At 46.5% G+C, this 25,170-nt stretch overlaps 1 protein-coding gene across 15 annotated transcripts in view; it reads right to left on the bottom strand.

The window, feature by feature from the left end:
• Positions 1-25,170, bottom strand: part of CADPS (calcium dependent secretion activator) — a 222,604-nt gene that overhangs the window by 109,353 nt on the left and 88,081 nt on the right. For all 15 annotated transcript variants that reach the window (XM_052778691.1, XM_052778695.1, XM_052778688.1 and 12 more), the window contains exons 7-8: positions 6,048-6,159; positions 1,633-1,772 (exon numbers count right to left, since the gene is read on the bottom strand). In XM_052778691.1, coding sequence (XP_052634651.1) covers positions 1,633-1,772; positions 6,048-6,159 — 252 coding nt within the window. The remainder of the gene's footprint in view (positions 1-1,632; positions 1,773-6,047; positions 6,160-25,170) is intronic.

Raw genomic sequence — 25,170 nt, forward strand, 5'->3', positions numbered from 1 at the left:
TTACTACATCAAAACCAGTCCCCAGGATCCCAGTATCCACTGGGACTAAACCAGGACACTTCGCTGAACAGCTTAAGATGAATTCCTAGAAATCGCTTGGCTACAGATATTCAAGGAAACTGAGTAATTTCTGAGAAGGAGTGAATTTACTGTTTTCTATAAAGGAGGAATTAACTTTTAAAATTAATGTCAAAATTAGCATTTAATCTCTGTGATGAAGTGGCCACTGTGACACTGTAATACAAAGATTGGCAAAAATAGTGGCAGCACCAGACTAATAATAAACACAAGGACATTATTCAGCATTAATATGTTGTATGTATCTTCATAATGACTTTAGTTCTGGCTCAATAAATAGAAAAACAATTCCTTTTTGGTTATGCTAGTGGTTCCTTATGCCAGAAGAGATCCAGCATACTCTTGGTGAACGTTTAAGCCACAAAACACCAAGCCATGCTAATGTGGGCACTGAGTCCTTGTCTAGTTCAAGAACAGGGTAATAATTGTCCTTTTTGCTATTGCCACTAACATCAACAGGAAGACAATCTCTGTTCTGATAGCAAGCTAGTATTGTAAACTACATAGTTTTAAGCAGTATCTTGTAAATCAAATGTTAGCTGAAGAAAGCCTGAGAAAAGCCAGGACTGCTCAGCCCTGTTGCTATCAGCTACAGTCAAGGAAGTAAATATGACAGGTGAACTGTGCTTTCTTGCTTTTGGTGTCTGTGATCATGGTGGAAAAATTAAACCACATGTGGCTATTGGCTCTGATCTCATTAGCAGAGGAGACAGGAGGAGGAGGAGATGGAATTTAAAAAAAGATGAGTGATCCAAACCATCTAATAATGGATTGAATCTAACAAAACACTATGAAAATAAAAGTAAAAACAAAGTCACTTTTATAGCACCAAAAACATACCGGAGAAAGAGTTAACCAAAACAGTGACTTTCCTGGACAGTTTCTATTTTTTATGACATCCTCAGCTCTGAAGAGCAAACAGAGGAAAGCCTTGCCAATGGCGTTAGCTAGATCTTCCCAAGGATGATCTAATCTGTAATTGCACGGCACGAAGGTGGAAGCCAGGGGTGGCGGTCAGGGATCCCCCTGGCCGCAGATCCTCTGACACTCACGTCTGGAGGGGAGAGGTTTCCCTTTTAACCTTCCAGATCATTAGCTCTACTCCAGGCAACTGCTATTTAATTGTGCTGTGTATCTCTGTATAAATAATGACAATCACACTGGGGTTTATTTCAAGTGGGAGGTGCACTGTGCTTTTGGTTCTGAGAAGTCAATACAGGGAAACACAGAATAACTTAGGAAATTATACCATTCTCAGTAAGAGAGTCAGGCAGCTCACCTATTATTTCCTTACAGGAAAAAAAATAACCTTGCAATTTCCTGAGGAATACTGTTTAAAATTTAAACTGTTTGGCTGATATACATTTAAAAGACTATGCTAAGAATATAGAAAGTGCATTATAAATGACTGAACTAAGGCCATTTTTATATTTATCTTCCATTTGACCTCCAGTGAACTTGACGAAAAGTGTTTCTCTTCCAGAATCTCAAAAAAGAGAAATTTTCTAAAGCACATTCAAAACAAATTGAGTTCAGATCAAGACAAGCGTTTACCCAGAGTGCTTCATGTTTTGAGGCTTATCCATTCGCACGGCAAGCTTGATCTTCAGGTCTTGATCCGGGCAGTTTTTGGAAACAGTCATTTTGTGCCACTCTGATTGCTTTGGGCTATTGGGAGTAGGGTGGAGAACAACCTGCAAGCGTCAAAATCAACAATGTTAAAGGGAAAAATTATTCACAAAATGGGTTTTAATGGGGAACAAAAGCACATCAGATGAGCTACTTTTGCCCTAAAAGTCAATCTGGAACTTTATATTCACATCAGTGAGGATGGCTTTTTAATGCTTTTCTAAAGTACAGCTTATTACTTTGAGATTAGTTCATATATTCTTTGGCTCCTCTATCTACCATGCCATTGTTCATGGGGTTGTGCAGAACAGAACTACGTTATCAGTTCCCATCGTTTAAGGAAAGATCATGGTAAATGAACTCGCAACTGTCCAGGTAAACCAGTCTAGAACTGATGGTGGACTAATGCGATTAGCAAACCAGCAACAAGTTTTTTTGGTGGGGTTGCCCACTGCAGTCGCCCACTTTCAGACTCATACAACTTGGTCAACCTCCAGCCTTCCTGACATTTCCCATGTGAGGTGTGCTGTTTTGAGGGCTCAGAAAGCTCTACCTAAAATGCTTCATCGATTGCTACTACCAGGTTGTGGGGAAGCTGGCTTGGTTTTTTGCTTACTGTTAAGACTGGATGCAGTAGGCAACATTTTAGGTAGGCTGGTGTGTCTGACTGCACTATGGCAGCAGATAAAATCTGCATCCCATGTCATAACATCAGTGGCTGCAGGACACTCTGCTTCCATTTCATGCAGTGAGGAAATGATGGGATGGTCTCCAGCTGGGGTAAATCAGAGTGACACCACTGACTGCAGTGGAGCTGTGCAGATGAACACCATTGGCTCATCAAAGAAACTGAAAGGCTTCAAGAGGCTAGTAATCTTTCCTGATCACAGCTGTGCTTTTCCCACTCACCCATTACCCCTACAAAGCAGAGTAGCTCCCTCAGACAGCGGGCCACAGAGTATTCTCCCAGAACTACACCACATCCACCGTCTTCTCCTGGTGTTTCCATATGTGTCCTTTGAGGTGGCTTAACCCTCTCTCTCCTACACCCATTCCTCTTCTGATGCTTTCACTCTCAGAGGTGACTTTGCCTGGCACGAATTCATTCAAGTCTCCACTGTCCCATAGTGAGATGACTCTCCTTTAAATCCATTAACCTTTACGCAAGCAAATTATTTTACAAATGGCAGCACTCACCCTCGTTATTTGATGTCCTGCCATCGCTCATTCCTTGCTCACACTTAAGTCTGTGCTCCTGCCAAACTCCAGCCCAGACTATAATCTTGTATTCCTCTGCTCTTCAACTTTATTGCTGAGTCAACAATCTAGGGGCTCTTTCCACCAAAATATCTTTGATGCTATTACCCTCTGATGAATGATTTTAAAAATTATTTTATTGCCTCCTCCAAAGCTTGAGGTTAAGATCAGTAGATTCTCGACTTCACCCTTATTCATCAACATTATTTATCACTTCTTTTATTGAATTAGACTAATGCTTTCTTTGGCAGGAATCTGAAGCTGTTATTAGTTACATAGATAACTGAGCAACACCAGTCTCTACTGCATCACTCTTGGAAAAAAACATATTTAAGCAAATCCTGAAGATGAGAAGTGAGTCCTCCACACTAGGTGTTGTTAGAAACACGGATAGACCCAAACTCTGAGCAGTATCCAAGGACCCCCACCACAAGGCAGGTCATGCAAGCACATAGACTTGCACTAAACCACATCTCTTAGTGAGGCAGCAGCCACTCAGGGTGTTTGGGATGCTCTCTACTTTGATTTCTAACTCTTTTTCATCAAAAGGTGCATAAACTTTGCCCAGTGTTGTTGTAATTCATGGCTCTTCCCCTCCTTGCTCTCTGTAGATGAAGTCTTGGCATGGCTGAAATCCGTGGGAGCCTTGCCACCAGCTTCAATAGGGCCAGGATGTATTCCCATGCCTTCAGCCGCCCATCCAGCAGTTTAGGGCTTGGGAGCATTTTCCAGCTCTCCCGTGGATAAAAGTGGTGAAATGAGGAGTGCCGGCCGCTTGCCAATTTAACACTTGCAATAGAAAGTGGGCATTGTACATGCCTGGCAGAGCACAAAGCCGCTTCTCAAAGGACGGCTGAGCACGGGTGTTTTTGTGTATAAAACCTGCTTCCCTTCTCTCTCCGTGCAGACAGGTTCGTGCCCACTCCAACAGCTAAACCAGGGGCTTAACACACTCCTGGTTTCATTATTTCATTAAAGAAGAAATCTTTAATGCAGCCTGAGCAGACACGCGTCATCTCTCGGCTGCTCTGGGCACACCGAGCATCCCTTTGAAGTTCGGCCGACTGAAAGCGCCGGTGGCCACGGGCCAGGGGAAATCACCGCCCGGCTCCCCGCGCTCGCCGCTGCTGGCCCACGTCCTTCGGCCCGCAGAAGCTCAGAGCCGAGGGATGGCTTCCCGCTGGACCGGGAATTAAAGCGCATTGGTGGGGCTGGCTCAGCAGCGTTTCAGGGCAAGAGGGGTTGCTTTGGGGCCTGACGTCTTTCTCAGAACAACATGCACAGCTAATTGCTTCCCGAGACCAGCAAAGTCAGCACCGCTTATGGCTGCCAGTGGAAACAAGACGTAGAAAGCAAGCGGGTCTATGCTGAGTGTAACAATTCAGGGGAAAAAGCCCTGAATGGCATCATGGCCTGGGTGAAGAGCTCTGCTCAGCATGCTGCAGTGGATAAAGGCAGGAGTGCTGGGCTGTGTGAAGAAGAAGGTTTTGAAAATAATCCTGAAAATATTATGATGCTGTGCACCAAAGCAACTGTAGGTCTTCGGCTGGGGTACTGTAGCCTAGTGGGGTCATCCCCTTTGTCAAAAAAGGAGGAGGACGGGAGAAAGGAAGGATCAAGGTGTGGATGAGGAAAGTCCGAAGAGGCTGTGACTCTCTTTGAAGAGAAGATTGAGAGGAGAAAAGAAGGGGTAGCTTTGCTTTTCTCTCTCTCCCAAGTGCAAGAACAAAGAACGTTACATGAACGTGAAAACACAAATAGTTAACATGAACATAAATCATATGAGACAAAACCACATGCAGTGCTCTCCAGCATAAAAATATAAATTAAATCCACAGCTCACTAGGACCTGAAAGAATGTGTGGCACTTGTATGAATAGGATGAACACAAAACCACGTGAATTAGGAAAAACTTTCTTGTATGGACACAGACTCACCTGTGTCAAGGCACAAGGAGCCACGGGAGTTAGCAAGAAACATCCAAACAGATTAGTCCATAATTGGAAATACCGTACTTGGGCTTGCCACAGGATCAGTGGCTTCCTTGGCCATCGCTTTTGTGGCCACGGCCACGTAGACAGGGAGGAGAGCAAGGTGTGCTGCAGAGCCGGGCAGACAGAGCCCAGGCTGCTCCTGGAGATCGCTCAGGCCACGCTGAGCCGTGACACGGGAGGTTCCAAGCCCATGTGTAAGGTGCAGCCTCTCTCACCCTGAAGTGATTTTCATGGGGTCTTCACCATGCTGATCTCACACCCCTGAAGAGCTGAGGAAGGCATGGCAGGGAGTTTGCTGCCACTTATGCCTGGGGCCAACACAAATTATACAGCTGCAAAAAATCCACGGAGAGTAACTGAAGCGTCCCAAAGCCACAGAAAAGTGCCGTCCACAGATATTCGGGAGCTGTGGGCTGCAGTGATGAAGGGCCACCGGGCCCAGGGTGCTGGTTTAGAGACCACAGGTGAGGGGCAGAGATGGGGTGGGAAGGTTGGTTCTGTGGCCAGTACCCTGGGAATCTGAGCTCTTTGCTACTAACACCATTGATGGGGGCAAAGAACCCCCCCGTTTCACGCCCCAGTCCAGCCCCACTGAAGCCACCAGTTCAGCCACAATCCCCAGGGGAAGCCAGGATTTCAAGTCCTTTGCAGTGAGTACCGCAGTCAGTGCTTTCAAATGCTCAAACCGTGCACCGGCTGCTCAGCAGATATGAGAGCAGCTTAACACTCTCTTGCCAAACTTAAATCCCCTCTTTTTGCTTCAGCATAATCCCCTTTTCTGCCTCAGGAATGTCCATTTCCGTAAGCAACTTCTAAGGCTTTCCGGACTGCCAATATTGCACACAAGATCCTCTGCCTTTACTCAGTGCAGGCACAGCCAGCTGAAATCCTGCCATTAAAAACTCACAACAAAGACAGCATGCGAGATGCACTCCTTTCCAGCAGTGGAGAGCTTGCTTTTTTTTCCCCCTCCCGAAGCTTGGCAAAAAAGCAGAGCATGTTGTGCTCCAAAGATATTTCCGTACAGGAGAGATTTCTCTAGAAAAGCAGGGCCAGAAGGAAACATTATTAAACTCAAAATCTCCTTACCCTCCCAAGCTCTTTGTCCTCCAGAGCCAGCACTCCTGTGCTCTCTGTGAACAGCTTCACCTTCACTGCAGGAAGCGCATGTGTTGTTGTGAAGTCTCCTTGGGTGCCCCAGCTGTGAAAATAAAGACAGAGAGATGTTCAGCTCGACTGGCAGGTCAGCAGCACTATTGCTTAGGTGTGCAATGGTTAATTGAAAATATCCTGTCTGGCACAAGCCGAAGTGGCTGGACTGTCTGAGTGACAAGGGCATTAATTATCTTCTTTGGGAAATGTGGGACAGATGTTTGGAAAACCCATGATGGTTCTTTGGGGAAAAAAAAAAGAGAGTATTTGGGAGCAGCATGAAACCAAATTTAAGAGAACTTTTTTATTTAGAAAGAACAATATGTCTCCTGCAGCGACAGCCTGTATAGTCACAACAGAAGTTGAGGATCGAGGACATCTGCACCTAGGACATCTGTAATCACTCATGCCTCTGCTCTTCTCTTGGCTAATTAACCTCTCCTTTCCAGGTTGATAGTGAGGTTTGCTTTCTCTGAAGAAACCCCAGTTTAACCTGGGTCCTCTTCCAAGTCCCAGCCCAGTCCTCCAGCCCAGCCCAGGTTTAAGTTCAAGCCATTACATCTGGAGTAATCCTAGTGTGCTGGGACTGCAGAGCAGGACACCAGCTCCTTGGGGGTGGGATGGCAGTGGCAAGGAAGCGGCCACCTCTCCAACTATGCAATGAACCGAGACCACCTTCTGCTATTTGTACTCCACGAGTCATCCCCTGGCTGGTCCTGTGGCTCGGAAAGGAGCGCTACGGAGGCTGAATGACCCACAGTATGTGAAAATCCCCTCTAGACATGCATGTTTTCTAGAGGACATCTCCAAGCTCCTGCAACCACGGGCTGCCCAAGCATGCAGAGAACATGAACTCATTCCACGTGGAACCCCACAGGCGCAAGGATCCCAGCCACGGTCTGCCGACACCTATGGCCAAACTTGCCGGTTTAAGTCGTACAAGGGGAGCCCACCCCACAGCTGACCTTCCCCACACGAACGTGGGAACCGCAGCAGCCCCGCAGCTCTCCGGAGGGAGGTCTGGTGATGGGCCTGACCCTGTCGTTCTAGAGGTTTCCTCTCTCGACAGAGACACTTGGGGAAGCTTTGAGGACAGAGCCCCAGTTTGACCACAGCTCACTGCACTCTGTTTCAGGGACTTTCCTCCTGGGCCCTGTTCCCATCCCAGCGAGCAGCGTGCTGCAGCTGGAGCTGCTGCCTGGTGACACCCGCGAGGGCTCACCTGAGCTGCGCTGGCGAGCATCCTCGTCGGGTTCTCTTAAGGATACCCAGACCTTAGACTGCAGTCAGCTTTGATTTAGAGAGATGGTAGGGAAAAGAAACCCGTGAAACACCACGGCTTTTCAAATAGGCTCATGAAGAGCCTCCACGAGCGGTGCCACTCACACCAACACGTCCAATTACTCACCTGGGCTAAGGTTTTTGAGATACAGGAAAATGGTCCCCTCTGGCAAACAGGCACAGACTGAAGAGGTCATGAAACAAAAATTACGTGGAACTTAAACTAATGCCTATTTGTAAGCTTTAAACAATCTTGAAAGTAACAGAGAAGAGAAGAAAATACCTTCTACGCTGAGGGGTAAAAAGTCATGATGCTTTTATGCTTGAGACTTCACAGCTGTGTTTCAAGCTTTGTTTCTACAGCTTAGAAAGTTAGAAACTTTTTAAAATAAAGCCAGACAGAAACTTCCAGACAGAGCTAAGCAAAGCACTCCTAAAACTGCACTTTCCCTTGTTAGCAGAGATGAGCTCAGGCAAAGATAAAGGGCAGAGGTAGGACTGGGGAAGAGTGCAGCGCTGCAAGGAGGATGATCCTGAACATCCGATCATGCAGAGGCCCAACATGAAACTAGCAGATAAAACCTGCTCTTTTTTCTTTTTTTTGTTCTCTTTGTCTTTTTTTTATAATTCATTGTGAGCTAGATTTCTATGTTGTTCCCAGAGACCCTGAAAATTCATCACACTTCAAAACTCACGCAAAGTGTATAAAGCAAGCTTGAAGAAGAATCACAGACATGGTGCTATTTGTAAACTAGAAGAAACCAAGAGTGTGCCATGAGCAACATCTCCGAGTGATGTGATGGAACACACACTGCAACCTAGAATACTGCAAGTCAGATGAGAGCTTATACCATATCTCACTAACCACTTCTATTCACCCTTACTCTATTAATGACACTTTCTCATTTTACACTGTCCTGAAACCAGATCCTCTGATGAAGAAAGGCAGTTACCTTGAAATGACTGGGAAAAGGCTCAGATGACGTGTGGTCCAGCAACCAGATGTTCTTCAAACATAAATACCAAACAGCAGGTTTTGCATTTGGAAAGTTATCGGGAAAAATAATTTACTCCTTCCTGTGCACAAGGAGTATGGGTTTACGCTTTGCTCTCCACTGAGCAAATCTTGTCCAACTGAGCTTAGCAGATGAGTGTGTTCAGTGCAGAGCTGATTAACGAACTCAGTTCTTCTTCAGCTTTGCTCTGAAGTTTTCTCTCCCTGTGTCACTGTTCCACGTGTTTCACCTTTTATGTCGATGCATCAAACTGCCACCAGTGCCAGGGAGCAGAGGTTTGGCATAAATTATCTACAGCATTACAGGTCCACTCAGATCCTCAATATCAGATCTTTTTCATGTGTGAGCCATCAGCTACCTAGTAAATGTTTTAAACACAAGAACCAAGAAACAACCTTATTTTCTAATTGCGGCTTCAGGTCACAGGTTATGTTTTCTCTCTTAAAAAAACTGTGTTGTCACCAGCAGGGAAAGTAGGAAGACAATCTTGCTCTGGGTAAGAGGCAAAAGTAAGAAAATATCCAACCTTACGCTGTGTATTTTGACAGCATCTGCTTTATAGAACTCATATCTCTGTTTACTATTAAAAAGCTCTTATTTGCTGAAGCATTCCCAGACCATATGTTATCAACAAATGTTACTAACCAAATACAAACAGTAATTTTCATTAGGTTTCCTTCATGAGAACAACATTAACCACAAAGGGAATAATGTTTCAAATGACAGTAAACATACATAGCAAACCCTTGACAACACTGTGGTGCTTACATATTCATACCCCCAAAAGTCCTGAGAAGATCTGCGCCAACAAATAGAGACCCCCAGAAGTTGGGTTTTGTGCAGGTTGAAGCCTGCGGTGATGTCATTAGTTGCCATAGTGATGCTCAGCATAAGGCCATAATTCATGTCACTGAAACATCATTTGTATTCAATCTAAGTACGCAGCTTATCTGTGCTGGGTATTAAATTATTGTTCAGAAAATTAGCTCTGGACAGTAGTTAGGTATTAGGATCTTCTGGGGGACTAACAGTGTAATGGTTTCATTGCCATATTTAATAATTAAGCAGGTTATCACTGCAGGAGTTTATTCATTGGGAAAGTGCCCTGGGACCCATTCTGGACAAATGTTCTCATGAAGTAGCCACACTATCTTGTCTCCATATCACAGAGCTCATGCTGACTCTTCAAAGCAATAATACATCTGCAAATGAGGACAAATAATGTCATTCTGGCCAAAAGCGGTGGGGGGGGCAAGGTGGAGAGAGAGAGATACACACGTCACAGAAAAGAAGTACACAAGCAGAAAAATCCTGACAGTACTTTCTCAGTTAGGACCATATTAACTATCTGAATCCCACCTGAAACCCTCAGCCCAGCATTTCGTATTGCCCAGTGTATCCCAAAACCTGGAGCTGACCAAGAAATGCTGCTGTGCATAGGGACTTTGCTAGAATTATCACCCTATTTATGGCATCTCTGCTGTTCCAGTGATATCACTAAGATCTACTTGCATCTCCAGGGTTTCTAGTTAGGCATCAAACTTAGGATGAGTAGCTAAACTCTTCTGGCTGCACAGAGCCAAAGGATGAGATATGCCCCAGGTACTAACTTGACAAATCGCTGGCCTTTGTTTTACCTTTTACAAGCAAAATAAGTAGATCATCACTGTAGACTTCATGTCTACAGATTCACCTAGAGGTGCCATCACAGTTACTAACCAAGCAGCCTAAAGAGATGAGATTTTTTTCTGACTGAAACATAAAATGACACATATCCAGAGTGCGTGAGTGGACAAGGGACAAAGGCCAGCCTTGTCCCCCACTACCTCCATGGGCTCGTCTAACATGGAGCACTTGAAGATGGGCTTACCTGTCTGATTTCAGGAGCATTTGGGAGCTCTCAGAGGCACTGTCCTTACTGGCACACGGAGGGAAAGCGATGCCATTGCCAATGCAGGTGTCAGGCTGCTCAGACCAAGCTGCTGTCAGCTGTCTCAAGCAACACGCTGGTGATCTTCTGGCAAACCTTCGCGTTGACGCTACTCAGCCCTTCCCAACTTGGGGACAAAACAAGTAAGACTACGTAGGTTACTCACGTTGCTGCTGTACCAAGCTCTTACCCTTTCCTGCCATAAGGCCACTGCAGAAACAACTGTCTTCATCCTATGGATGTGAAGTGCTTTACATCCTGATCTTTGGCTGTAGACTTTGAGTGCTACCAAAATGCAGACACAGCAATTATAAAGTTAAATTGCTATGTAGCCAAAAAGACATAATCATTCAAATGCCACAGCACTGCTATGTTACAGTGTATGATTAAAAAAATATCTGGGATATGAATAAGGCTTGAGCAAAACCCTGCAAGGGCCCTCATCCTGACTGCACTCACATATTGCATGAAACCAGGCAGCAGGGTCTCTGACTCCAGCTGCTCTTCTCCACAATATCCCACTTATGTGGCCTAACCTACGATTTTCTCAGCTGTCCTTGAGAGACATTGACTTAGTCATTTCTATTCACCGCTAGTGTGTAAGTTCCTCTAAAGGAAATTTTAGCACCCATGACCTTCCCAAAAGTGAACATTCACGTTAACACGCAGGAGAATGCATTAAATTCGTTCATTCAAGTACTGTGGTCTCCAGCAAGTCTGCTTAGCCCCTGCCTAATTTGAAACAGTAACCCTTCTTCCATCATTGCTCTTGTAACTTGATATAGCCAGAACATGGATGCTTCTGATTTCTATAAATAATGAACAAGCGCAAACTGAATTGTATTGCTGGGCCATGAATCAGCCCTTCTAACCAGCTCGGCCTCTCAGTAGGCTAACATGGGAGCAGCTGGAGAGTGATGTGCTTGCAACGGGGTTGACATTTAAATATGATCTATGACGGGTTCTCATGGGCTTCAAAACTGCCAGAGGACACCTTTTCTCCCTCTCCAGATACATTTATTGAAACGGGTTTGCTTGCCAGCTTGCATGGAATAAAAGTGAAAAAATCAGAAAATAAAAGTAAAAATGTGTATTAAAGGAAAGCTACACTCTTCCCTCGGTGGGTTCACTCCAGGTGTGCATTACGCTCAATGTACACAGCAGCAGCCTGGGACACGGCACCTCTCTGCGGGAGATGCTGCCCTTCTGCCTTGTTCCCACAAATTTACTGCTTAAGTAAAAAAAGTCTGGCAGAATAATTTTCCTGCACGTTGGTCAGATTTGCACTAGTTTATTGAGCCACCTGCTCAGTATCGTTTTTCAAATGTAACTGAATCAGCAGCAACGCCTGTCCCCTGCCAGGCCAGGAGCCCATCCTTGGGAATGCAGAACACGGAGTGCAGCTCTCTCCATCCCCGCAGGGGTGCAGCCACCTAAACCAGCACCCAGTGCCACCCGCCTTCCTGCGGCAGCCAGCTGGTTCCATACAGAGGCAGGGAGGTCCATCTGAAAGGCCTTTAAGATATGTGACCACGTCTGGGACAAAATGTGCAGGGCCAGCTTAACCTCACTTGCTGTCCTCTGCTGCCAGAATGGGATCTGGTGAGAACGCAACGACCGGCCGGCCAGGCTGCCTCCCTCGTCCGCTGCCGGTGCAGGCAGGGAAGGGTTGTGCTTCATGCACTTCTCTTCATCCACATCCCTCACCTCTTCTCTCCCGGCACCCACACCAGCGTGTCTGTGTCCTTCCTGGTGTATTTGTAGTTTGGTCTCCAAAGCGAGCCGGCTGGTGAAGGGAAGCTCGTCAAGAGGGCGGCAGAGACAGCAGCCTGATAGACACTGCCTGTTTTTTGAGGAAACACGTGTCAGCAAAGTCACCTTTTGCTGGGTCACTGCTTCACCTTGTGGGGTATGATGCTTTTAATCCCGCTTTCGTTTCTCGGCTTACCGCAGTGCCCAGCCGTGGTGCCTGCTGGAGCTGGATCCTGCTCTGAGGATGGAGAGCTCCAATCCCGCTTCATCGCTGGGAGACTGAAATGCTATGTACAGTCTTGATTTAGTACTTCCAGATATCCTGCCTAACAAACAATGGTTTTCTTTCTTCAGCCCACTCCTCTCCTCCCAGAAGAGACCTTTCCAGGAAACAGCCTTAAACCTTGGGCCATAAATCATGTATGCCCAAAGCTTGAGCACTGGGAAAAACAAAGTTGGAGAAGCAGCACACCAGGCACTGAGCTAACCTACCTTCATGCAGATGATGGAGTAGTACACCTTTTCCTCTAATGTAATGCTAAGGTGTGTTTCTTTTTTACATATTTCTAGAGATACAAGCAAGGAGGAAAATAAACAGTTTTTAAACATGTTTAATAGTTAACTGTATGTGAAGAAGCATGCAGGAAAGCTTTTTATTAGGCTTTCTCTAATGCTTTACATATACCAGCCATTCAAAAACATGAAATAGAGGTTGATGACCAAGATTATGGTTATCAGTGATCTTTCTGAACTTCCTTTGCCCATACTCTGAGGCTGCAGTTCATTATAAAGGAGCGCACACAGACTTACTTAGCTCAACAGCAAAACCTGACGCAGGGACAGCATTAATTCCCCCGGGATGAAAATGCTCATTTCATTTTCAGAAATGGGTATTTGTGAACTCCTAGGAACGACATAAATGAGACAATGCTGCCTAAGTGCTGAGCCCTTCAAAGCAGGCACTGGGAGGGCAGACAGCTCGCTCCTCTTTGGGAGCAGTGATGGTGAGGCACCGAACTGGCAGGGGAGGTGACAGCACAGATGTGTCCGTGACGTGTGGCAGAGGCAGGTGCTCACACCTGCACCAGCTGGGTCACAAAGCCATAATAAAAACAAATAGGGCATCCCAAAGCCTTTGGGAAAATATGTATTTTTTGCAACTCTCATGGCAATGGATAATGGGTTTTTGGTTTGTGTCTTTGGGATTTGAAAAAACACAAAGGCAACAGAAGAATTCAGGCTTTTTTTTAGGCTCTCCACGAAAACCCACAGGCTGGGTCACACAGCCGGAGACCCACGGGGTGCAGCTCCACACACAACTCTGTTTCAGTGGGAGAATGCCATAAACCACAGCCAGTTTGGTGATGCTGGGCTGGGGACAGTTACAAACTGGTTTGCAACCTATTGCAGGAGGACTACAAACCTCGACTGAGGTCATCTGAGTTCTTCTAAGAAACACAACCCAGTGGGCAACACCATCTCAAGAGATACCGTTATTGAAAGATAAAAAGTGATTTAGTCAGAAACAAAATAAGGTGCTGAGTAAAGACGCCAAACAAAGAAGAAAGCGCGTGCTTCCTGCTCTGTGGCATTCAGCGAGTGCATCACACCGGGGATGAAGTACGGGAGGTATTGGTTCCTCCCACCAGCAGCAGCCATCCACCGGCAAAAGAGCAAGTAATTTAATCCATTTGGTGGTTTTTGTGGGACTAAGTTTGGATTTCACATGACGCAGAGGGCCTCAAATGGAACTATGGCTCTGAGGAAAGGATTTGATCTTTAGCTATCAGGAGAGGATGCTGAGACATGAGATGGATCACAACTGCGGAAAACCACAAATGCAGGGGACTGTACTATCATGCACACATGCCCATGTCACCTGCCTTGGGCTCCTGCTATTCTAATAATGAGAGATCTGATTAATAGTCAGTGGAGTTAGCCCTCAATCTGCCACATCCCGATTTAGAGGCAGCAAGCAGATGAAATGAAGCCTTCCCTAAAAACGCCCCTGTCTTTCCACTGCTAAAGAGGGGTGCTGGAGGTGACTGCTCCAGGTGCACAAAAAAGACCTGAAATGAAAATCTCAAAGAATATATATAGATGCAGAGAACCTTCAATGTTTCTGCTCATGTGAAAATGCCCTGGGCTAAGAAATACAGTTCAGGTGCTAAGAAAGGTACCTTTCCACTCTGCCTGTAGAAACGGATTGAGAACGGTTCGCATCTACAACATGGCTTGGTTCCCAAGAGCTGCTGAGCCTCCTCTGGGATTACTCCCATGGCAAAAGTTTGAGGTGTTTACTCACCTTCAGAACAGGATAACCAAAGTCATCAGACACAGATTGAGAATGCGACCTATTTTTGTTCACATTTGTTTCCTCTCCTCCTTTTCTGCTAACAGAACAGCCTTTCAGTCCCATCCCCTCTGAAGAAGCTGAGCCAAAGTGGGAGTGACAGCACAAACAGATTTGATTCCTCCTAGATTTTCCTGCACAGTCTTTATAACAATGGTTAAAACCTGCTTTCACCTATGCAGCTACTGTGCAGGTGACCAACAAGTCAGCATCCCCGCATGCACTGGCTGGCAGCGGCGCCTGTACCTGCCTTCCCCTGGAGCTATGTAACGCTGGATGAGGCCACGTCTCTGCACGGGGCACTGATGTCTGCTCTGATGGGATAACCCAAGGGCTGAGTGAATCCATCGTTTCCTGTGATGTCCTAATTCCTGCGGAGCATATAACACTCCCTCTGCTAAAAAAAAGCACCATTAGTAATTCTTTTGCTTACAAAAAGGGTGTCCATTTCACTGCAGAAAGCACTAGGGTGTTATCCAAAAGGTGAGCAGAGACAGCATGTCCCTAAGGACCCGGCTCCTCCTAGCAGCAGCTAAGGATGTCATCCAACCTCCAGCATTTCATGGACTGTCCGTTTTTTGTTCCCACGGCTCTGAGACACAATGTAAGTGTCATGCACGCAGACACCATCTTGCTTAACATCATGCAGCCAGCAGCACCAGACAGCTGATAAAAGGCACCATCCCTCCCTCCAGGAGCTGTAACTCCCACATCCTCAAACTGGCTACGGCAACACTATGACTGCCGGCTGAGAGAGAAATATGTCTAGGAGAGCATCACATCTGCGTCTGAGCACGCAAGGTGCAGAAGGAATAGGGTAAAGCTGACAGAGACTGCAGCAAAGCAAAGCCTGTGAAGGTCTGCTCTTGATCTGCTTGTGGCTCACACACAGTCCCCGCAGACCCCATTCCTGTGCCAGCACCGTGTCACCCGCTTGCCAGGGCACTGCAGCCAAGAGGAGGTGCTGAGGTCGACGGCACAGCTTTAAGAACCCAAAAAAGGATAATCTTTGCTATATAGAAAATGCAGAGCTTGATTTCAGCACAAAGTGTTTCCTAAGCATAGCTGATAAGCAGGGGAAGTGTTATGGGGAAGTTGTAAGAAGGATGAGAGGTGGATTTAATCCCATAATAGCTATTTACGGCCACGAGATGGCATTCCTGCCCCAGAGATGTCCCTCTGCCATGCCTGTACCCAGCCCAGCCTCACCTCCTGTGCCCAGGACCACACACTCCTCCCAGCCTGCTTCACCCCAGGCTGTGTGCTTTGCTGCACAAATCCCGCCGCTGGTTTGGATGAGAATTTATGGCAATGCTATTCACTGCAATCTTCGGGGTATTAACAGGGAAAATAAGTAGCGTGATTACTTAGCGTGATTTAAATGACGACTGCTTTTCAAATGCCCTGTGCTCTCAGCTTAATACTATGATATTACAATTAGAGGAGAAAAGCTCAGCAGGAGGAAATGGAAATGTAAGCCCAGCAACCTTTTACTGGAAGGTCTGAACTGAAAGAATAATTGCTTTTACAAGGGCTGCCTACTGTATGTGCTTCATCAGTATATCTGCTTTGGATACAGCACGAGTTAGAGTTTCATTCATGAAATGGCACTGTGTGCATTTACTATCTGCGGTTGTTACCACTTCTTGTATAAGGTGACTGCAATGCCACGCACATGCTAATCAAAGTTTCCTTTGGCCAAAGATGCTCCACTGAACCAGCCACAGAGCTGCTCATTTCACAGAACAATTATTTAATTCAGATGTGGTTAATCACTTCTACCAAATCTTACCACCCTGGAAGAAAACACAACTGCAAAGGGAAGCCCTGCAGCTGGTTAAGGCCTGGTTATGATTTAGACTTACCAAGGCCATGCACTGCCTGCTTACAGAAACTTGGGTGTCTCAAAAGCACAGACCATGGAAAAGGAGAGAGAAATCCTCTGCCTGAAAATACAGGATACCGGTTTTGTGCCAACATAGTCTAGACCCTCCTTTATAAAATTCAGTAGAGGAGAGCAGTGACATATTTCCTAATGTAAACAGAGCAGAAAATGGCACAAGGTACCCTTCCAAAACCAGCCAAAGAGAGGAACAAGAGGTGCGAGGCAGTGTCTTCTTGTGCCACCACCCAAATTTTTGCTGTCCTATATTCTTCTAAGCCAGGACCCAGGATAGGAAGCCCAGATCCAGCCAGACACTTGGAATGGGGTTTATCTTGCCTAACTTCTGATGGCTAGAAGCAAAATCATCCTGGCATCTCCTGGGTCAGTGGGGATGAGTGGGCACTTCCAGCAGATGATGCCCACCCAGCCATCTCGGTCATAAGCGTTTCCTCTGCTGTGAAATAAAAGCATTGCCCTAGTTTCATGCATAGGAAACCCAAAGTAAGGACTGAACCAGCCAGTGGCCCAGGGACACACAGCCACTGAGAAGAGCTAGAGCAAATTTGCTAACACCACATCCTTTGTTTCCGTAGGACATCCGTCCCTAGACATGCATGTCGCATCTCTGGCCTGACAACGAATGCAGGGTTCAGCAAGCCCTGACTTGCAAGACTTCATCCTTCCTTCAGCAGCCACCATCAGGGGCTGGTGAGCCCTCTTCCCACATCCTGATGGATCCCGCAGCTGCAGTGGCTGTGTGCAGCTGCTGGGATCCCCCTTCTCACCTCCTCTAAGCCACGGAGTGGGAGCTGCTGCAGATGCTCTCAGCTTTATTTGCCTACGAGGCCTTTCGGCAAAGGTGCGAAAGACCGGTGAGATGGGCAAGACGCTCCTGTGCACTGTGTCCTGCCTTTCACGGACTTTTTCAATCTGAAACACCTTGGAGTTGCTCTAGAAGGGATTCAGGAAAATGCTGCCGTGTCTCTGCACTCCGGCCGTGTTTGCAAGCTCCTCTCTCCAATGAGCACGCCTTGTCTTCTTTGCCCGTGTAGTAACAACAGTACATAACTCCCTCTAAGTGCTTTCACACATAGTGCTGTTGTTCATTGGGAGACATAGGACGTTCACAAAGGCAACGGGCATCTCTACCTTCATTTCACAGAAAGGACAACTAAAATGTTGAGAAATCACTGTCAAGGTTGGCCTTCCCTTTAAACCATTCCCTCTTCCAGAGCTCTGTCCATGCAGGAGGAGGCACAGTACCATTTCTTTAAAGCATGGTCTCTAACTCCCTACGCTGCTTTGCAACCAGCAATAGCGGTACCCCTCATTAAATAATAATAATGAGCACTACGTGTACACAGCACTTAATAAATAAACCAACAACTGGGCACTTTTCACGTCTCATCCCCCGCCTTTCCCTCGGCAACTGATGTGCAGAACTTGCACTAAGGCATGGCTTCATTTTTTTAAAAACACCAACCATGAGCATCAAACAAGAAGACTGAATGTATCCCAGGACTTCTGTTTTGCAGTCCTCCTTTTAATTTAGCACTATCTCAGATGACTGAATCTCAATCTCATTTCAATGTCCTTTTGGTCTTTACTATCCCATCTTAAGGTTGCATGCATAGGAGTGACGAAGCAGACGGGTGTCGGTGAAAATTGCCCTGGGCATCATCACACCTTCTGGAATACTTAAATTTGACTGTATGCGTTATCACAGGAATACATAATTCCCAAGTGCATAGGAACACTCAAGAAATTAGACAGCTGGCAAGAAAAGAGAGACATTCATCTGTGAAAGAAAAGGTACATGAGCTCAACCTTACTAGACACCAGAGAATCCATGTGAAAGCAATGCTATGTATGCTCTAAAGGTCAGGGAAAACACAGCCAGAGCTTGCACTCACTTGATACCAGAGAACCCAACTACAAGAGGTAAGTCTATAGAAACAAGCCTTCATTATTCTTCAACACGGTTTCTAGTGTAACATTTATAGTACAGAAGAGAGGAGGGACTGCACATGAGACCTTTGGGAGTAGGACTATACCTGGGATCACCATCTGCAGTCCCAGCAGACTCCTGCACTGCTGTCCAGGAGGCTGCACCACGGCAGTGTGACCATCTGAGTGATACTCAGGGTAAGGGAATCCCTATGGGACCTTGCCTTTATTCTGGGGAAAACTCAGCTGTTTAAATAAGATTTTTTGTCCCCGCATGGTCCTCGGGGCAGCAGCTGAGCTGTGTAAGAAGCACTCCTGCAGAGCAGCTACGAGGAAGCATCAGAAAAGATTCTGAATTCCTCATTAAAAAGGCCACTAAACCACCTGCGTGAAGACTTCCCATAATAGATCACATGCTTGCACCTGGGTAATAACTTTTTAGTGCATTTTTTGCTGTGCTTAATGACTTGTCCACAGCCTCCACTTTCAAAAATGGGAATGTCATAGCATAAATCTCAGGAGCATTATGGAAATACTCACAGGCACAAAAGGGGATTTGAAGAGCAGGTCAGACCGAACTAACAGCAGAACTCTTCAGGCGCAAAGCCATGCACAGTCTCATTGGAAAACTGGCTCCTAGACATGATAAATAGCTGTAAGCGAAGAAATCTTGTGTAGGGGATTTGCACACCGCTTTGTACCCTTCAGCCCTAGACAGAGGGGCTAAAAGCAACTCCCCTGAAGTTCCCGTCCCTGTCATTGTCACCTCTTAGCCCAGCAGTCACTACATGGGCTCAGAGCATCTGCACTGTGCTCACATAGAGCAAAGCCTAAGATGTGTCCTGGAAGATATTTTCTCAACAGATGCCTTGGGGCAGACTGACCCTCTGCTCTGCTCAGAGTCTCACCCCAGGGACAAGGGCTGTATCTCAGAAGTGACAGTGTCTGATGTTAGCTGTACCCAGGGCTCACTCACCTACTTTGACACGTTCATAAGGCTCCTGGAGGTTTCCTGAGGAAAAAGAGCTGTAAACATCTGCACAGCTGTGAAACGAAACCATGCAACTGGAAAGGCAAGCTAATCAGCCTGGGTAATTAAGGCAGCTTATAATTATGCTGAAGCCAACTAGAAGAGGGAGGGGAGAAAAAAATTTTGACTTTGTTTTTTACCCAGCATCATGAATTTTGCTTACACAGGGCTCAGCTAGGCATCCAAACCTAAATATGAATGACTGCTTAAAACTGTGTAGCCACGCAGGTCTTCTTCCTGAGCTTTGCCGTGGTGTGATACCTCTGCAACATGACAACAGCTCTGAGTGTAGCATGGGCTCAGAGCACCCAGGTGATGCCAGAAGGTCTACGGCAGCTGATTCTCCTGCCTGTCTGTGGAGCCCACAGGGCTGTTACAGCAACCAGGATGGCAACGCTGAGAGCGGTGGCCAGCCTCCTGGACTGCAGATCCGCACGTCTGGAAAAGACCTACCAGGCACGGCACCAACAGCTGTACTGAGGGATACACAACATGAATTATGGGCTAAACTCTGCTCTCACTTGTATCAGTATAAAACCCTTTAGTTTGGCAGAGTTAAAATTAGTTCTACAGCATATGGACTATTTATTTGTAATTTAAACATCTCAAAAGGACATTTCTCATTGTACCACTGGGAAGTGTTCACAGCATCTTCCAACTAACCGTGGCAGCAAAACACTGACTGCAACAAAACGCTCTTATCACGCTCCTACTCTGTGCAAAGCCACTGAGCATCACTTCAAACTCCAGGGCCTGAGGCAGGGGATTCCTGAATGAAAAGACCAAATTTTCCCCTTCTGCAAACAGAGACGGCATCCCTGCTCGCCAGCTTCCCTTCCCGCAGGGCTTCTCCCTTTGCTGCCCACCTCCCAGAAAGGAGATGGTGACTGAACGGTGCTGAGGAAGGATGCTGTGGAGTGCCTGTCCCTCTTCACGGTCAGGCAGCGGGCTCTGAAGGATGCGGCACACCGATTTGAAATGAAGACCCTAGTCAAGTGGTAAGCTGGGAGGTTTGGTGTAGGGATCCAAACAAGGGGAGCCTGTTACAGCAGAGATAAGCAGCTGAGCTGTCAGAGCACCTTGAAAGCAAATCAGGGAGCAGCATCACGAGCGAGCACAAAGATAAAACAGGGCACCCCTGTCTCCCAGTGAGGTGGCTATGGGAACAGAGACGGAGAGGTTTGAAAGTTTACCAAAGACATTACTTTATCAGGAGTGAATTTCTGGAGAGGGCATGAGGCCCAAGCTCTTAGTCACGACAAACAACATAAGAAGTGACATGAAGTCAGATGAGACCTGTTGAGTGTGCTCTCTCCAGCACTGCCCTACAGCACATGCTCAAGAAAACTTCGTGGATAAAAATACAGGCAATAAAGGGTGATCTTTTCTCCTTCAAAAATAACAAGCTCCATCCTCACTTCTCATACTCTGAGCTATTGCACAACCCTTGCACTAGGACTGAAGAGGCTGCTCTGCAAGGGGGGGATATATAACCCCAAAATGAAGGCAATTCCAGAGTCAGAGGAACAGCCCACACCTCAGTCCCTTCTTGGGCATGCCAAAATGCCCAGACAGGTTGGCCAGATTCTTCCCCCACCAGTTATTCACTGCTTTTAACCCAAATGGTTCAGCTAAGCAAAATGCAGGTACACCTGATTTTCACTACTGTGAGCCAGGGAAGAATGAGACTTATCTGCAGACTGAAATATGTCCAGGTGAATATACAGCATTTATTCACAACGGCATGTAGGACCTTGCTGTTGTTTGCATCTCTTTTGTTTTCTTTTGTTCTGCTCACCTCAGAGAAAGGCAATATGGTAAGAAGATGAATCACTGGTACAGCACATGAGCACTGCTACAAGCACAGGTCACTGTTTAAATATATCCAGCAACCTCTTTAGAGACAGTAGGACAGGGGTATTGTGGCTGGACCTTTTGTGCTATTCCCAGACCCCTCAGCAACCCTGTTCTCAGGCCGTGCAAACAGCAGCATTACTAATGTAGCTCCTGGAAGGGCAGTGTGGGAGATGTGCAGAGCCACCTCACCCGCCGTGCTTTGCAGAGGGCAGAAATGAGGCCAACACGCAGGGAAGAGGGGAGGTATAAACCCCTCAACGATCTGCAAGAATACAGTTCCAGCGCAAAAAGCAGTAAAATCCCACTCACATTGGGATTCTGTAGAGGCATCTGCGGGTTAGGGCATAATACAAAGGCTTTTTCTTACACAACTTATTAAAAGCACTACTCCTAATACACTGCAAGCCTGATCTGAAATAACCATTGCTATTTCAGGTCTGGCTTTCTCTAGAACTGTGCCATCCCCTGTACCCGTGCTGAGGCAGATAATCCCTACGTGAAGGGATTGGGCTTAAAATGTCAGGAATCCAACATGGAGCCTGAGAAGAAATAGAAGGCCAGTATTTATTGCTGTCCCAAGAGCCACACTCCTCGCACATGACTCATCTGATCACTTGGTATGTGTGGCTGCTAACCCTGCTGCTACCCTGCCTCTTTCAAGATCTACAAACAGGATTCAAGCTCCAAAGTCACTAAGATGCTTTCAAACATCTTATTCTCAAAAACCGCTGGTTTTGCACCAGAGAAGATGAAAGGTGAGTCTCTCACAGATCTGGACCAGTGCTTTTGGAAATCCTTCCCTGGCTGGGAAATTGCCTTTTTCCATTAGGGGTGCTAATTACTGCTAATTTCTTCTTCCCCTGGCTTTATATGCTGAGCATGACGCCATATGGTCTGGAATATCCCTTGGGTCAGTTGGGGTCAGCTGTCCCGGCTGTGTCCCCTCCCAACTCCTTGTGCCCCCCCCAGCCTCCTCACTGGTGGGGTGGTGGGAGAAGCAGAAAAGGCCACGGCTCTGGGTAAGCACTGCTCAGCAATAGCTAAAACATCCCTGTATTATCAACACCGTTTCCAGCACAAACCCAAAACACAGCCCCATACCAGCTACTATGAAGAAAATTAACTCTATCCCAGCACAGGTGCCCAGGTCAGCCCCCCGGCACAGCATGGACCAGAAGAGCAGCCACTGCCACCGTTGTGCTGCGACTTGGGTGTTTTACCTGATGGCTTGCATTTCAAGGATATGTGAGAATACCATGAACAACTCCATAAGTCATTCTTAGGTAAAAAGATGTCCTACAAGGTCGTGTATCCCTGTGACACTCTCCCTTCCACCCCAGGACACAGGGCTGTCGTAAAAAAGGAAGTCTTCCAGTGAATCTTACTGTTAAAATGTAAAATTTTTTCCCCTGATGTTTATGAGAAATTTAGTCTTTTGTAGCCTGTAGAGCCTCCAGACGACGGCAAAACTGTTTCAAACAGTTTGAAGACAGATTAAACTTCTGAGAAAATACTGCCTGTTCCCATTCACTGCATCCTCTGAGTACAGGCACTTAACCTGCATTTGTATTTTTTGAGCCTCTGAGATATAAAAGTTTTGGGATGTACAGGGGTAACCTGCTTCAGTATTTACGCTTTCAGAGTGCTGAGGCTCAAAATCCCCACAGCGTGCTCCTCACCCCTAGGCCAGGCAGCATCCCCTGCCAAAGCACACAAAACCTGGGATGCCTGGGGAGCAAGCTCCCCTGGAGAGCAGTCCAGCTTGCTTTTGCTGATCTAGTTCCTTTATCAATAAGTGTTTTGTTTATGATAAAAAGTACACAAGGAAACACGGTGTGAATGACCTCGGTGAGAGTGATGTCAACGTCTAAAGAGACACTCCAGAAGGCTGCTTTGGCTGACCACAAATCTTTTGTCTCCAAGGCAGTGTAGCTCAAAAATGCACCAAAGACTTCTCTGAGCTGTTTCTATCACTGCACTCATCACCGGAATACCTGAGGGCCTTCAAGTCTTGTATTAAGCAACATGACAAACATGTCACAGCTGGTTCATTCTCTCTTTCCTTCTCTTCTGAAGAGGAGAACCTAAGTGCAGTAAATTGCTCTCACAGGGCTTTGGTTTTCCGTGTCTGGGCTGTTGTGTCTGGGAGGGGAAACAAGGTGAAAGAAGCACTTCTAATGCAGAGAGGAAAAAAGGACAAGCTTTCTGTGATGGTCTCTGGTTTCTGTGGAAGGTTATTCTAGAGCTTTGGCTTGGGTAGTCTTTGGTTTTGGAAGTAAAAAGTCCAGGACCCTCAAGGAATGCAACTGTCAAACCTACTCCCCTCCTAAGGCATTTCCGTAGGTATTAGCCCAAGTGCTGGAGCAACCCAGACGACTTCAAGCCTGACTCGGACCTCTATGGGAAGCCAGTGCAGAGAGAGGATGAGTGTGATGGACTTGCGTAACTTGTATCACGCCACAGCTTTCAGTGTTGGCTGCATTTTCCTGAGGGCTGATGGCTTCATGCCCAGACACTGTACATTTCATTATGATAAAAAGACCCACTCAATTACAGAGCTCACTCCTGCAGCCCTTATTTTCAAAACAACACTTGTATAAATGGTCTTACAGCTGACAGCAAGAAGGCTTGCATAAGGAAGGACAGACCCTTTGAGCAAAAGCAGGATGAACAGACCAAGCTAAACAAGCACACATAACCCAGCAGAAGTGTGCTTTTCAGTATGGGTAGTAGTAATTTCCCCTAAATAGAGCCCAACTTTGTCCATTGAAGCAAGAAAAATACCTAAAATAGTGACAATTGCAGGTTCTTATGGAATTTTTCTTCCAAGCACAGCTCTCCTACTTCCTTCTCTGAAGCAGATTTTGAAGCATTTTGAAAAGTAAGCCAAGCTGCAGCACTTTCCCTGATTGGGAATATTGTTTTTAAACCGCTTACTGCAGATTCTTGCTCCTCTGGTACAGTGCAGGGCACAAGGCATCAGCAATTTCTGTGCCTCCGCGGGAGGACAACCACCGAGAGAAGGCAGCCTGCCTTCAGCTCTGCTCTCCTCCTGCCTGCATCAGCTGGTCTTGAACTGTTTGCCTGCAGTGCTTGTGCACTCGCATGTAACGCAGCCAGGTGTTTTCGGCTTTCCTTCCATGAGCTTGGGAAGCTCCCGGTGAAACGCCGCTGGGGACCGGTCACTCAAAGGGAAGGGGATATGGGAACAGAGTGGGAATATCCCAACAGCAGCCCCTCCTGCGCTGCTCCCCACCGCTGGAGGAGGCTTCATATTACCTTGGCAATTCTCCATTGCAAGGATGCGCACTGAGAATTTCATTTAAGTGTGAAATCTCTGCAGTGAACCAGAGGAAAACTGCCTCAAATTCATACAGATAGTGTTTCAAGTTAACTAATCCCACAAATCAGAAAGGAAATAAGCTATTAATCATTTTCTCGTTCCAAATTAACAAAGATCGATCACTACTAGCAGGCTTATAACAACATCTGGGTAAGACAAAAAAGCCAAGTCTGGAGCCAAGGCTGGGTATTTGGGGACCAGGTCAAAGAGGGCAGAACAAGACTCTGCCTTTGAACTGGACCAGGGCAGAGTGGCCTCAGATAAAGCTTTAACCGAGTGACTTGAAGCTTTCCCCAGCTTCTCTCTCCCACCTTCAGCTGTGGCTGCTGGAGCATGTCCCCGCCAGCTGTTTCCCTTTCTCGTAGGACCACCAAAACCCTGACGGTGAGGATGAGATTATGTACCTACACTTGATGGCACCAGTTCAGATGGACACTCAGAGAAGTATTTATCTAAGCACATGCTTAACTCCATCCCTATTTAGCAAAGTACTTACGTATAGGCACAAATTTATGTCTCTATGGCTACAAGAGATGTAAGCCTCTCATTAACACTTTTTTCTCAATCAGGGCTTATGTGCCATTCTTAGTCGTAGGATGATGCTCTGCATACGTGAAAGGCCACGTTTCAACTCTGCTTCTCAGCGTCCCCTCCGGCCTTACTTAC

Source organism: Harpia harpyja, chromosome Z, assembly GCF_026419915.1.
Source record: "Harpia harpyja isolate bHarHar1 chromosome Z, bHarHar1 primary haplotype, whole genome shotgun sequence".
Classification (NCBI taxonomy): domain Eukaryota; kingdom Metazoa; phylum Chordata; class Aves; order Accipitriformes; family Accipitridae; genus Harpia; species Harpia harpyja.